Source organism: Hippocampus comes, unplaced genomic scaffold (genome assembly GCF_001891065.2).
Source record: "Hippocampus comes isolate QL1 unplaced genomic scaffold, H_comes_QL1_v1.1 scaffold68, whole genome shotgun sequence".
Taxonomy (NCBI): domain Eukaryota; kingdom Metazoa; phylum Chordata; class Actinopteri; order Syngnathiformes; family Syngnathidae; genus Hippocampus; species Hippocampus comes.
Genome location: NW_017805625.1, coordinates 3100683 through 3116342, shown reverse-complemented (window position 1 = coordinate 3116342; position 15660 = coordinate 3100683). Strand labels below are relative to the sequence as shown.

General features: G+C 40.7%; 2 protein-coding genes across 7 annotated transcripts in view; both read right to left on the bottom strand.

Annotated features, from left to right (window-relative positions):
* Window positions 1-11364, bottom strand: part of tfeb (transcription factor EB) — a 24090-nt gene extending 12726 nt beyond the window's left edge. The window contains exons 1-2 of one of the 4 annotated variants that reach the window (XM_019881100.1): window positions 11111-11364; window positions 281-369 (exon numbers count right to left, since the gene is read on the bottom strand). The gene's annotated coding sequence lies outside the window, so the exon portion shown is untranslated. Of the gene's footprint in view, window positions 1-280; window positions 370-2799; window positions 2959-11110 lie in introns of those variants that run through there. The other 3 variants (XM_019881104.1, XM_019881101.1, XM_019881102.1) reach the window with 3 other exon arrangements.
* The window catches only part of tmem183a (transmembrane protein 183A), a 20011-nt gene extending 4351 nt beyond the window's left edge, over window positions 1-15660 (bottom strand). The window contains exons 1-8 of one of the 3 annotated variants that reach the window (XM_019881106.1): window positions 15399-15649; window positions 15053-15142; window positions 14801-14971; window positions 14563-14713; window positions 14205-14385; window positions 13735-13815; window positions 13505-13657; window positions 12329-13357 (exon numbers count right to left, since the gene is read on the bottom strand). In XM_019881106.1, the coding sequence (XP_019736665.1) occupies window positions 13178-13357; window positions 13505-13657; window positions 13735-13815; window positions 14205-14385; window positions 14563-14713; window positions 14801-14971; window positions 15053-15142; window positions 15399-15462 (1071 nt within the window). In that variant the 5' untranslated portion in view covers window positions 15463-15649 and the 3' untranslated portion in view covers window positions 12329-13177. Of the gene's footprint in view, window positions 1-12328; window positions 13358-13434; window positions 13658-13734; window positions 13816-14204; window positions 14386-14562; window positions 14723-14800; window positions 14972-15052; window positions 15143-15398 lie in introns of those variants that run through there. The other 2 variants (XM_019881105.1, XM_019881107.1) reach the window with 2 other exon arrangements.

Below are 15660 nucleotides of genomic sequence, written 5' to 3'. Positions count from 1 at the left end.
ATATGACTTGACAAACACAAACAGCCATAGCCCTTGGTGACAAGAGCACACCAAACATTCTGGATGAAGACGGACAGACACGCACGCGTCTTGTGTTCATGCCGTACACGCTTCCTGATATCCTGATGGGATCCGTTCATGGGACTTCATCTAAAATATCAATTCATTCTTTAAATTGATGGGGGAACACTGCAAGGTGCTACAAAGCACGACTGCCAGAATGGACGTCTTCTATTGATTTTAGATTTGAAACTCAAGAGGGCAGACATACGGTATTTACCTTGTTTGAGAGGAAAAATGTTTTTTTTTCCCGACAGGACTACGCTCTGCTGCTGCTGCTGATGATGATGATGATTACATGTCTGGAAGCTGAAGCACGATGATGACGACGATGGAGGAGAGCGGTGATGGGATGGAACAAGAACAAAGAGACAAAATGACAGAAAAGATGCTTGGTTATAAAATGGAAATGTAAAAATCAGCGGGTGTGTGGGACAGTCATCCCCCCTTTCAAATCGACAACAACAAAACAAAAACTTGGGCCTGTCAGACATAATGTTAGTTGCATTGCTGTAATTGCAACACTGTGGTGTTCTCTTCACACATTTACATTGATGAAAAAAAGTCACACCTTAACTTTAGCCACAGGTGCTTCTACTGAACCTGCAGAAGGCTGTTTATTTGAAAAATATCACAGTAGCTCTGACATTAAAGCCCGGATGGCGATTGGTTGCCAGTGTTTGTGCACATAATGAATGTAGGTTTTTCATCAGGGTTCGTTAAAAGTTGCAAATGTTCGCCAGATATTTACAAACAGTTTTAACAGTAACAATTTTTCTTGTCACATTTTGAACGAGTTTTAATTTTGATGGCGGCAAGACAAAAAAAAAACTGCTTGCGACCATGAAAGGAGAGGCCAACTAATTAAAAACTACTTTTTTTTTTTTTAAACAATAATGTGTTCCATGCAGCCCCATTAATCTTAACACGGTATTCTGATTCAAATTGTGTCTGAGGAATATGAATTGAGAAGCAAAATATTTTTCCCCCCCACCATCTCAGGTGGTGGCCATTTTGCATTTGTCGACTGAAAATGACATCACAATTGCTCGGGGCTCAGGTGACAAACAACCACAGCTCACCAACTTAAACATTTTCTTTACAGTACCGTAATAAATTCTGTAGCCCCACTCATCTATTCTGATTAATATTTTGTTTGTGGGATATGAATCAAGCAGCAAAAGCCACCAGTTTGTATCCATCTTAGCGAGCGGCCATTTTGCCAGTTGTTTGAGAATGTCTGGCGAACGTCTTTGCAATCTTTTGCGACCTTGAATGAACCCTGACCAAAGAACAACATTCGCAAACACTGACAAGGCAGTGTGATACCACCTTAAATTAAATTGCAGCTGTTCATGAAGTGTTTTTGTATGAATGATGGAAATTAAAACCGGCTGTTGTTGGCAAGATTTTCTGTTTTTGAATTTTTTAAAATCTGCTAGCAACAACAACAAAAATGTTGCCTTTACATAGCATAAAATGTGAGGTGAGCTTAGAATGTTCTTAAAAAAATCTATATATATTTAGTCATGCCTCCCCTGAAGTCCGCTGCTGAAGCCAAGGCACACCTCAAAACTTTTACAATTTGAAAACCGTTGGTGTTAAGGAAAGAATAGTTGCTCAGATGCAAGAGCTAAGATTGGCAAATGCGATGTGAATGAGTGACATGTTTAAATGGGGAACATATCGTTAACAGGTGCACAACCCGCAGAACAACACTTGAAGACTCTTAACAGAGGAGGCACGAAATCAACAGACGCCGCTTCCAAACGGGGCGCCGACAGGACTGTACATACAACCGATAGATGTGAACAGAGCGTGATTAAAAAAATAAGGCATATATATATATATATATATATATATATATATATATATATATATATATATACAGTATGAAGGTTTTGATCATGTTTCCAAAATGGTGTCTGCGGCTAAAGCAGCCGCCTGACATAAATAGTTGGACACTTTCACGTTCATTCTCCAGATGAGATTTGAAGTGACCAACATTCTAAAGGAAGGCCACCGTTTGTAAGGAGCGTGAACCCGCCAACATCCACGAATCCTTCTGTCCCAATGCAAAACAAATGTCTATATTTAGTCCACCTCTAGTGAATGTGTAAACATTAGCTCCCTACTAAGGCACAGGAAAGACAAAGATGATCATCATCAACAAAACACGGCGCATCACTTCCCTTTTCTTCCCTTCGGTTATCACAACTCCTACTTTTGTCAGAGTTAAAGTAACTTCCTCTACACACAACACAGGAAAACAACCGACCTTTGTGTACTTTTTTTTAACATTTGTGAATATTTGTTTTTTTAAAAACAGGTAAGGTTGGTATTCCCTTTCCTTTTTCAACTATGTTTTTAAGTAAAATAGAATGGTGTCTAATTTGAATCCCGAAAAGGAAAACAGCTATTCCTCATGCCTAACCAAACTGGTTGAACAAAAATTACTTCGCGAACACTTTGTACACAGGTATTTGCACTCAGATCACAAGATATACAAACGGTTGTTGCTGTTATTGATACACGCTGTACACTTGAGGCAACAAACTATACAGTACGTCATCTAAAAAAATATATAGAATGCTCTCTATGCGCAGTTGTATTCCGGGGATCATTTAGAGACGACGACCACATCGTCTTATTTAAAAGTGCTTCTGTTGTAGTCGCCAAAAGAAAAAAAAAAAACAAACTTTCTGGTCAACTGCAGAATGTAGGAGCTCAAATGCTTACCGGCAGTTCTCCAACGAGCTCAGAAGTAAGACATCCACGTGAAAGCCGCTCCTCCACGTGCCGGCAGATGCACTTTTGCTTTGCTGAGCCTCACCAACTTCCAAAAGCGAGTTCAATGGTTGTGTTGTCACCCCTCCTTCAACTGGTGGAGTTACAGTCACTATTCATCATCTCCCCCCCCCCCCCCTCTAAACACTGGCTCAGCTTCCTCCTCCCACTCTTACTATTCCCCTAAATTAGGCTGATAGCTGGAGTCAACAGCAACAACAAAAAGAACTTTGTCTACAGAATTCATCCCCAATTTATTTTTTTTTGTTGTTCTTGTCTTCTTGCGACTGCAGAAACGTCATCCCCATTCCTTGTGTGCAAATGTCTAACACACACCTCACATAAGATGCGCACACAAAGAAATGTACTGTATTTGTGTTTCACAGTATAGGACAGTGAATATGAAGATTTAATGAATGACACTCCCTGGACGTTTCAGAGTTCAGTCTGAATTTTTGGACATGAACAACAAATCTGTGATATGACAGACATACAGATGTCGGGCTTGCATGGAGCCTTGCATTCTGATTTGCATAAAAATTGAATGACAAAATGGAATGAAAATGCTCCATATAAACAATAGGAATAAAATGGCCAAATCCGCAATGAATTTCATTCGGGTTCACAGGCGTGATATATTCCTTTTGCTAATCCGAACAGACACGATTCAATCACAATAGTTAGGCCGCGTCCAATCTACGCACGCTCGGCATTCGTAAATGCAGAGCGATGTCAACGTTTCCACACATCAAAATGGCTTCCGGACAGAATTTATCTGCAACTGCTTTAAAACTACTTCAAACTTGTTTTTATCAAGCTGTTGCTTTAATGAACATGTAAAAACAAATCACAACCTACCGAGCTAAATAAATGGTTGAACTCCTTCCTGATAAATCACATGATGTTTACGTCAATCTGTGCGTATCACATGGCTGTAAAATTACTGTTTTGATTAATATAGTGGTGCAAGTATTTGGTGGATCAGAATAGATTATGTAGGGTCCAGTCAATGTGACAAGACAGGAGGTGTAGTTTAAAACACCCGCACCAGTTTTGAGTTTGCAAATCCAAAGAAGCATTGCTCCGAGGGGACCGTGGCACACACAAAAGAGCTCCCACAATGCCTAAAATTAAAACTTGTTACCTTTCATCAAGCTGGAAAGGTCACAGAAAAGGTCTCCAAAAGCCTTGACGTACATCAGTCCGGGTTAAGACAAACCGTCAACAAATGCAATGTCTCCTAGCTGCGGCCGTCCTGTAAAGAGCACTGCACGAGCACATTAACAGAATTTTCAATGAGGCGAATAAGAATCCAAAAAGTCAGCTAAAGACTTCCAGGAATACCTGGCCCATGCGGACATCTCTGTTGACGACAACAAATTAGCTCAAACATTAAACAAATGGATGTCTTGGAGGACACCATGGATGCTACCGGCAAGCAATGAACAGTGTGGGCAGATGATCCCGAACTTGAGTTGTTTGTAATGAACACGCAATGCTACTTACGGAGGGGAAAAAAAAAAAAAAGCACAACAAAAGCACAACAACCAACTGAAGCTTGACACAGGATGGGCAATGAACACGACAATAACCAGAAGGCAAAAGTAAACCAACAAATGAATGTCTTCAACAGAAGAAAATGCACCTCAACCCGATTGAGATGCTGCAGCATGACCACTAGAGGGCGATTGACACCTGACCACCAAGGAATAATGAAAGCGGAGTCATGGTCCAACATTCCTCTGATCTGTATTCTGCCATTACGTTTGCTTGAGGTTATGCCAAACGAGGCTGAACCACTTATAAAATCCAAGCGGTGCACATATTTTTAAGTTATGACATTTCCGTTTTGTGTTCAGTATAAGCATTTGTTTCTGTGTTATTATTTTGAAGAAAACTGCATTTGTCTATTGCAGTGACTTACATGAAGAACAGACCACGTTTGATGGTGAAAGATTCATTTTGAAGTGACTCTAATTGATTCGATTGTAGCCGTCAGCCACTCTGAATCGAATGACAGCATTTTGCCCCGAAGGAATCATCTTTGTGTTAACTTGGGCAGGGACAAAGGAACACTTGACTTCATATCAAGAAAAATTCAATGAAAAAAGAAAAACGAAATACAATTTGGTTCAATTTGATGAAAACGAGTTTTAAAAAACAAACCGTCATCTGTCCTCACAAAACTTCCACAAAAGATGTCTGGCTGAGAGTCACGTTGAGAAATGCTTTCAAGAAAACTGCATGCAACCTGCCCACAGTATTTCTTTCGATGAATGCACACAAGCATCGGTATCAAAGTGCCCCTCTACGAGAGGTTGGAGCCTATCACAACAAAGACCAACATTTATAGGCCTGCATGGTTCAGCAGTACACGACTGACAAACATGCCTTGTTTGTACACAAAGCATTCATCAGCTGGGCAAGCTCCAGTTCTCATAGTGCTTGCAGTGTATTTACAGGGCTATTTCGGTCGAGGGGCAGGACCCCTCCAGGCCCTCGGTTTATTGGCTGGGAAACCTGCATTCCTGTCAAGACCAGCCAATCTTAAAAACAAAGTGGAAGGAGAGAAATCATCACGAACCAAGACAGTCGTGTACGCTTTTGACAATGGGTCCGTCACACGGAAGTTTACTTTTCCAACAAGACAACGGTCGTAAACATAAAGCAAAATCAATCAATCAATCAATTGAATGGTTCAAAAAGGAGCATGTCAGGCCTGAGAATGGCCAAGTCATAGTACAGACCTCAATCCAAGTGAGAATCTGTGGAAAGATACCTCAGCTAGATCTGTTTTGCAAGACAGACTGGGCAAAACGTAAAGTCTGAAGTCTATTTAGGAAATGGACACCTATGAGGCTCAAATACAGTGGTACCTCGACTTACAAAATTAATCGGTTCCGGAAGAAATTTCTTAACTAGAAAATGTTGTAAGTAGAGATGAATTTTCCATGTAAATGCCCTAATCCGTTCCAAGCTCCCCAAAATTCAGACAAATGTTTTCTAAAGCATAAAAATGCATCAAAATATGTCACAAATACATGTTACAAATTAGATTATTGCACAATAAAAGAGAGTTGTGCATAATGTAAAAAAACAAAGAATAAAGAATAACAATGATGGTCATTTAACTTTTAACTGTGCATCCTCATCGGGTTTTTTTTTGCCCTTTTTAGTTCACGTTCTCTCTCTCAGAAGTGGTTTTTACCTGGCGTTTTGTAAAGAACTGATACAAGGACGTCTGTTTTTGTCGGCTTTTAAAAATCCTTCGAAAATGTCCAAGGCAAACGTCAGCATAGTGAGCGATCGCCCAACTGGGTGGTTCACATTTACGTAAAACTATCGGACTGGCCTGAGGGGCAAATGACGAGGAAGCTGCATAGACAAATATCTATCTATCCACACACAGTGACGTATATGATAGAGGTTCATCTTAGCCAATGGGATGCCAGGATGATGCTCGGGAATAGCCAATGGCAGAATAGCTATAAGTATGTTGCGTTCAGGAAACTTGGAGCTGTGAGGAGCAACCCATACTGTATTTTTACCTTTCGTATTTTGAAATTTCTTTCGTAACTAGAGGCAATATTTTCCTGCTGAGGCGTTTTGTAACTTGAAATTTTCGTATGACGAGATGTTCGTATGTAGAGGTACCACTGTACAGTTGAAATGGGTTTCTTCAATTCTTACCCTGGGCAATTTCACTTACACCATCAGGATTTATTGATGGATTAACTGTTGTGATATTTAAAAAAAATTATATATATATATATAAACTCTAAATTAATTGGCGGTTACAGCACAAACAAGAACATAGCGAAAAAGGGTCAATTCAAGTCACAAGAAAGTGGCCAAACCTCTTGATGTTTATAGCCCAAAAATATTCTTCCCTTCAGAACATATTTAGTGTCCATTATTAACGCAATGTAAACAAATGGAGAACTAGAAATGAGCTTGCGTCAGAAAGAGACCACGTCCAAGAACCTGCGAAGCCGCCCTGCAGCATTTCTCTCTGCATGGCTGAAAGTCACCATGCGCAGCGAAATGGAATGGGAGGTATTTATGAGCTCAGTTGCCAGATAAGGGTCACACGAAATTAATGCCAGTCACTCCGGGCTGCTTTGTTGCTAAATGCGGTGCGCGCTAATAGCCATTTAATAGAAAGACAGTGGAAGCCCCCTTGAACCATTGAGAAACAAATAACTTGGAATAATGTGGCTGTGCTAATCACAGATTCCAAAGCTTTGCAAGCATGGGTGTTTCTGCAGTTGACGGGAAGCATTTTTAAATCACTGAATTATTCATTCACGTCGTTACTGTTTTGAGAATTACTAACAGGTGATCCATGATCACCGTTTCCAGAAATGGTTTTATCAGCTTTTTGGTAATAGACCAAAGGTGATGGTCATTCTAATTATGACATCAATACGGGGTGTTTTCGGAAATGTGTCGCAAGTGATGGCTTCCGATGAATATTTCCTTTGTGTTGTCATCTCAATCGATAGGGTGGAAATTGCTTGGCTTAGTCTGGGGCGTCTGAGTGAAATCCATATATTTCCTGACCGAGCGACACATACCCATGAATCATCGGTAGACCGTTTTAAAAGAGCTGATTCTGCTGAATGCTGTCAAGGAGAGACTTTCTTTGAATGTTTTGCCACTGTTAGTCTGAAACACAAACACCTGTGGTCTAAAATAACAGGGGGATTGTTACCCCCCCCCCCTATACTTGTTTGAGGAAACACGCAGTGGTAAGGTAGCATATATGGAATTTAGAGATAATAATGTTCAGTGTAAGTAGAAGTACAGTTCTCCAAAAGTTGTTCTGGTCCTTTTATTCAATGGAAGACAGCCCCAAACACAAATCACAGACGACCCTTGCGGTTCATCCAAAAACCAGGCCAACCGCTTTTGTGTTTTTGTCTCTCTCTCTCTCAAAAAACAAAACAAAAAAAAACAACTGGTTGTGTAAGAGAGGCTACAGTCTGCAAGTCAAAAGAGGATATGAGACAGTAGAAATGAGCACAGATGGGGAAGTGGAGTCACACATTCAGCACATGCCCCAAAATATCCCACCCACACTCACCTCTTCTAGATCATGGGTCATCAAATATCACATGCCAAGCTGTCATTCCACTGGTTTCTAAGAAGCACCGTTACGTGACATTTTCTGTGTGCTTTTTTTTTTTTTTTTTTAAATCTCTCTTCTTTAAGTAAAATCCAGTAAATCACGCAGGCGCTTCCTGGCCCAGTCACGAAGCAAAAAAAACAAAAACAAAACAAAAAAACAAAAACCAGCCCCTATCCATATGGCTGCTGAAGTTGTATTTACACACACCTAGTGCGCTTTCACACTGGAGTACATCGGACCAAGCTGGCTTCTGTGTGTTTGCACGGACGCTTCTGTTTACTTGAGGAAAATTAGCCCCATCACCAACACGTATAGGCAAACACAAGCCCAATGAGGCTGAAATAGGACCACTCGCACACTTTTCAACATGGATTGCACACACGCTTGCCCGAGTTTGTACACTCTTTACATGGGTCACAATGTGAACCAATGCGTGACAATGATACAGTACAGTGGGGTGGACCAAGTGCCTTGCAGACCGATACCGGGCCACAGAACGCAGTGAGAATTCGATGAAAGTAATGTGGTGCTTTTATAGCTGCTCAATATACGAATCAACCTCACACCTGGCTGACAGTGACCACACTGTTGAGTGAGTTTGTTTACCTACCCCTGACTCCTCTCACTGTGCGTACTTTGCAACGTCCGTCTACATCTGTCTCAGTTTGTGAGCTGCAGAGGTTTTGGAAGCGAGAGGGAGTGAGAAAATCTAGTCCAAATTTTAAGAGGCCGCAAAGGGTTTGATGTCATCATCGAGGAATCTTAAATGGCGTTTGACAAATAACTTGCAAATTAAAGAATTAGACTGACGACCAGATTTATGTTGCTGAAACGCAATTTCTTCAGAATAATAGTAAATAAGTACAGCGGTGCTCTGAGATTTGAGTTTCAATTGTTCCATGAACACTTTTCAAATTATCTTTCTCCATTGAAAATAATGGAAACTTCGATTAATACTTTCCAGCCGCCCCAACAACAAATCAGTTTTGTGGTCATGTTTTTAAATAAACAATGGCACTCTATGATATTGTATTTTGGTAATCAAAGAGAATTTTGAAAAGTTCAATCGTTGGGGCAACATGATTTCATGCTGCATTCTAATTCATTGTGCTGCTCCTTCTGGTGTGCTTGCCTTGGCTACCGGGAGGCTGTAATAATAGACATTTGTGTTGCAGCAGATTAAAAAGATACACCTGTGAATATTCTTGTATTGTCTGTCTACATGTATCCGATGCTCCTAAAAACGTGACTCCGGTGTCAACGCTAAAGGTTAGCATGTCAATGGCCTTTAGCATTGTTTGTTAGCATTAAACTAAGTGGGCTTTCACATGTCAAAGCTATGTGGTAATTTTATACAAATTGTGTAATTTGTTTCATAGTTAGTTTGACACTTCAACTGGGTGTGGCATTAAACGGCTTGAAGCCTCTTTTTTTTAATGAGTTGTTCAAATATTTGTCAAAGTGCTGCTTATTGTGAAGTGGGTTGAATTGAGTTCATTGCCACTATGTACAACGCTTAAATTTGCACTTAGAAGTCAAAGCACAAAGATGGCTGAATGGCGCCTCGTATTTTGAAAAGCTCATTTTAAAAAGAAGTAACTCATATCTCAAGGCACCACTGTATTCGGAACACTTTTCAGTATGACCAGATTGGCAATACAAAAACACTCAAAGAAATTAAAAGCTCAAATCCTCATACGGTAACAGATTTGCTCGATTAGTAGTAGTCCCAGGTGTTTATTTGAAGGGAGAGAGTATAATTGAGAGCAGCTCATTTGTACAAATGTTAGAAGATGCTACTTTCCTACTATTTAAGTCTAGGCAGTAAAGCAGAGCGTCGGCCTTACGCTGCCTCAGCCGAGCAAAAAGCATCAGGACAGCTCTCACCCTGGCAGTGACCTATTTGACCTGTTGCCCTCAACAAGGCACCACAGAGATGCAGAGCAAGGACAATCAGACGCAATAAGACTTTTTTTGGGGGCTCCAAAATCCATTGCCACCCTTAATTGATTAATTGGTTAACTGTGACATCTCTAGTTTGTTTAATTAAGTGGACAACACCGGCACATTAATTAAGGCATGTTGTCTATTACAGCAAAGATGACTATTTGAGAAATTACATTAAGTACCTAATTTGCATTCACTTTTGAGCAGGTCTAATTGCATGTTCCCACAAAAGAAGAGAGACCACCCATGAAGCAAAGAGTGACGGGGACAGGTGGTATTTTGAAAAGATTGGATTATTAAACATGATGAACAACAGCACAATATGGATACCGGTACTTTTGAATCAAGTGGGGTGGGGGTAATGAGGAGTTGTCGAAAGGGGGTAAAGTTAGACCACCAAGAAATACTATGGGAATGCATCACATTAACTATCCTTATTACTGGACTGCTTTTTTAAAAATCATATTCCTTGTATCACATTTTTTACTCATTTTTTTGTAACAGTGATACCAACCGGTATGACAAATTATATCCCCACTAATAGTAAACCAATGGTTGAATGATTTAAGCCTGAGAGCAAAGAGAATACATACTTTGTGGTACCTTCAACAAATTATGTTGGCAGTGTGCAATTAACTGTAAGCCAAAGTATTTGAGCAGGCAATATAACTTATGTAGTCACAGCTTATACATAGCAACACAGCCTGGGGCTGAGGTGTTGTTACTGATACTGGCCTGGCTTCAGCTGAGAAATGGCAAGCGGCTGACGCTCAGTGAGAAAAGGAACAAGTCGTGCATTTTCAAATGACAAAATCTCGATCGAGAGCTGAATCAAAGAGCCTCTCAACGTTTTCAATAAGAAGCTTACAATAACAGACTATTATGACACATTTAAAAATTAAAAACACCATTTTAATTCGTTTGACTGATCTGAAATGTATGAGACTGCAAAGCATCTTAAAGTTCTTGAACGTATCTGCCTTTTATAAGCACAAATAACATGTTTTAAATACAAACGTAACCCCCCCCCCGCCCGCACACACACACACACACACACACACACACACACACACACAAATAAATACATACATTAATAAAATAATCCATTCAAAGTTGAAATACGCTTTGCCTGATTTACGCCGGCGTTGTTTTAAAAGTGAAGTTTTGTTGAAACGTCACGCTTACCAGCTCTGAAGGTCAGACAGAACGCAGTTAAGAGTAGCTTGGCGACAACTTCTCTGGTGCACTCCCCAGGGAGGAACCAGCAACAACCTCTAGCACTGAAAAAAAAAAGTGCTGAGTTTGATCAAGTAAACGCCCCAAAAAAGATTACGTCTTTCGCCACTAGCACATGTCGCTACGCAGCGTGCAATGTTTTGCCAGTCTAGCCGTGGCGGCCTCTCGGCGCGTCGACTGTCACCTGTACCGTCACCACTGGCATCGGGCTCGCGCGGGCTTGTGGGTAATGTAGTTCTCACGCGCAAGCAGCCGGGACTATAATTAGACAGTGACGTGAGAATTGTCAACGGAAGGAGGGAACAGGTCATCCAACAAGACCAAAAGCAAAGAGGCAACTTTGTTTATTTATAGCTGCAATTTTAGGCGCTGCCAATGTTATATAATCAAGACTGTTCCATCCGTCTTTCTAAAAACTGATATGGGCCCTGGTAGGACTAAGGTTCCCACACAGGTTTTAGAACAATGGACTGTAGGATCCTGACATTACTGGATGACTTATATCAGCTTGAATTGGTTAATAAAAGGTCTTTGTTTAGTGGTCAGAAATTTGTAATGGTATACGGTACACCATTGTGAGAAAGTTTGGGGTCAGGTCACCTTGACAATTTCGTGAGTTGAAATATGTGTGTGTATTCATATATCCACTGTATATTTCTCCCCTAATGGCCCTCTCTATGTGTATAATCTCTATACATACATGCATGCACACATGTATTGTATGCTATAATCTCTATACATACATGCATGCACACATGTATGAACTTATTGACTTTGGTGGATTGATAGTTCTAATTATGTCCTGGTACCGTATATACTGTTATTTCAAAACATTGGACATTTCTAAAGAGTCCCAAGCTTTTCAAGTAGTGTACAAGTAGTGTGTTATATGTACTACTTACAAATATGTTTTTAAATTCAGCAGACCATGGTGTAACAATTGTTGGGTAAAGCACATACCATACTGATAACCATTAGGTGTGTCTGGCTGCTGGGAACTGGAAAATGTTCTTTTCTTTTTGTGTTTTGGTTGTTTTGTTTATGTTGACCGCTGGCTGAAATGAATAAATAAATGAAATGAAATTATCAGGGAAATCAGATGTGATCACAATACCACGTGTCACCACATGAGGGAAGTGTACTGTTTCAAACAAACTACAGTCAGTATGGCATTCAAAGGGTCATTTTCTTTTTTTATTCATTTCAAGACAATTAATGTTCGAGTAAATAGTTGATCCCCAACTAAAACACTCAACTGGCATCTACCAAATGTTTGTCTCTATGAGTCTTCACAGCACATTAACAGATGAAGAGATGCCACGTTTTATTAAAGCTGCTAAACAATTCAGATTGAATCCTTTTCTGAGGTAGCGTCTTCCCTCCACTGCACATTATGATCAAGTACAGCAGAGCCATGTATGATTTGACATTCAATACGCTTAACACAAGGGCAGTTATTACAGTGGTGGAAGGAAGGGATTCAATTCACACAAAGTCAAATTTGTTTTTTTTCTGTGTGTGAAAAGCGAAGAAACATGAATAGATAAACAGCGATGTAAATGTTCTCACTGTCCACTTATCACACAATACATTAGGAGTTTATGATTAAATTATCTGATTAAATCAAAATACGGTTATTACTATGAGGATGTGGATGGGGACGGTTTTTATGGTTTAAAAAACATTTTGTGCATGCATTAACATAACAGAATTTCCTGAAGCGGTCATCAAGTGGCCATGTATTATGATTATTTATTTAAAAAAAACTGGCGAAAGCAGGCAGCGGAGGGAGGACTTTGTATCCCTCTCACGTTATCTTTTGTGACTTTCTGCACGACCCAGCAGTGATCGATTTGAAGTGAGTTTTGGGAAGGCCATCTTTATCGACCGATAAATGCTCAGTCCGTGTAAGTCAGGAGGTTGGAACAAATTTCTCTTGGCCGAGCAGCAAGCAAACGGTGAGGATTCTGGGTGTGACGCTCTGCAGTAGTCGCAGTTAGAGCGAGCCATTTATGTTTACTGGGACAAAGGGTACTGCGGATGCCACCAGTCCACAAGCCTCACACTGTGCACAGGATCCAGCACAACCTGTGTGCCGCCATGATCGCCTCTTTTCTTCCCTCTTTGGATCGGTGAGTCCTGGAACACGAGACGAACGCGGTGATGGCGCATGTCCGTGCTGACGTTGATGGTGAACTACAACGACAGCACAGAGAGCAATGACCATCAAAGAAATCATAATAAATGATCAAGATAAATGTCATGTTCTTCCCATGTTCAAATGGCAACTGCAAAATCGAAATCTTACAGTAAGTGTAAAAACGGAGAGATTATCAGACCAACCAGGGTAAGCGTCATGCCCATGACCACGGGGGTGAAGATGAAGTTGAACGTTGACACTTGAAGCATGTAACAGTCAGAGTCCGAATTTGTGTGGACCTCTTCATACTGTTGGGGCATCCGCAAGGACTTTGCATGTCCGTTCTTCGTGTTTCCCTGCTCAGGAGCAAAAATGATGATTAGGTAAACTGTTAAGCATCAGTGTAGTAGCTGTTTTGGAAAAAGACAACTACCTGCTTTAAAAACTTGAAGTTGAACTCCCACAATCCTTCTGGTCGAGTCCCAGTCACCTTTTTTATCCAGAACAATAAACACTGCAGAAGAAAAAGTCAGACATTCACTTTAACAAGATACTGTCCATGCCAAGCCTTGTCCGGGTTGAGTGAACGCTGGCGTTGTCTGGCTGCCGCTGATCACCCCGAACACATTTTTATAATTTTATCTGTGGTTTTATTGCTCTTTTGATTGTAAAGTGTCCTTGGGTATTTTGAAAGGCGCTTATAAATAAAATGTATTATTATTATTATGATTGTTCTTTGCTTCCACAGTCGAACCAACAACTCACAAAACAATATTGTTGATGATTGCCATTATAAGAGATTGAGCACAAAAAATATCCAGTTGAACTATAAACAGAAACTGAAACATCTGTAGGAAAAAAAGTCTTAATCGTGTCTGAGAGCAAGGTGACAGAGTAGTTTACCTTGGAATTGAGCAAAGTTGTGGGTGTAGATTCTGGCATGGTTGGAATTTTGGAGACACGTGAGCTGAACGGCTCGTACAAATGGAAAAGGGAGCGAATCACACGGGCCCTGAGACTGCACATCCTGTCAATGCAATCAGGCTGCAGACGAAACGGCAGGTCAACATCGTTCCTGTAATGCCTTTGAATGGGAGAAATGATGGGAGGGAGTAAAAAAAAATACATATCAAGTATGTTATACTTGAACCGCAATGCAACCACTATTTTGGAAACACTTTTTGGGCCAACCTCAATAACAATCAGACACTTTAAAAAGCGAATGCGTGATATAAAATTGATGGGGTAAAATTAAACTCACCTTCTGTATAGCCTGGTCCAAAAAACTGCAGTGCATGTGACCGTCCATGCATTTCTACAGATTAGTGAGAATCTGCAAACGTCTTCTGGTCGAATATAAGAAGAAAGCACAAGCCAGATGTCCACTGGATACTCCTGTCCGTCACTGCTCTCACTGCTCTCTAGAAGGACACAAATTGTATTTATTTAAAACAAAGCTGCTTGTCACTTTTTTCTTCATCAACGCTGCCATATCATACCCTTTCTCCTCTTGTTCTTCTTCTTGTGGATCACTTTAGTGTCACTGTCGCCATCTTCTTCTGCGTCTAGGTCATCACTGCTGTCCAAACCATCTATTTTGACGGTCCCAGCAGAGGAAAGAACCTCTTCTACAGTACCCTGAGATGCTTCCAGGCCACATAATAATTTGACTGAAAGGTAAAGCGCTCAAGCTAATCAGTTCAGACACAAAACCCTTTAGAAATTGTGTGCAGCAGTCATTGTTGAATTACCTTCTTTTTCAACTGCATTTGCAACAGCCTTTTTCACCCTACCAGACTTCACAACGGCCGGATCGGCATCAGCGTAATCAGCCACAGTCACTGAAGTGGGGAAAGAAGTGCATGGTCATGCAGCACTTATCTTAAAGAGAACATGCACAAGACCTCTGGCTTATATTTAACCTGCGAGCTATTTGAAACCTAGGGCGGTATGGAAGAGATATGGTATTTTATATTATTAATATAATTAATTGATGGTTTTAGAACGTACTGAAGCTGTCACGCCATAATTTCTTTATGAACCAGGGGAACAGCTAGCTTGTTGGCTAATGGAAAAGTGAACACAAACTCGACCGACCTGATTCCGAGCAAACGTCCCCAGCCCGAAATTTCAGCCGTTTTCGGTTCCCTTTCTTGGGCATGTCGACACTAATGTTCTGTGGACGCTTAACGTGGCTGTGAATCCAGCCATGGCTCTATGGCAAGCTGGGATTCAGAAAAAGAAAAAAGAATGAGAGAGATATTGAAAATTACCCCGCCAGGATCTTCAGCCATCATGGAATGACGTTATGGCTAACATCGCGAGAGTAGAGTTGTCTAATTCAGGAAGTAGTGCTGCT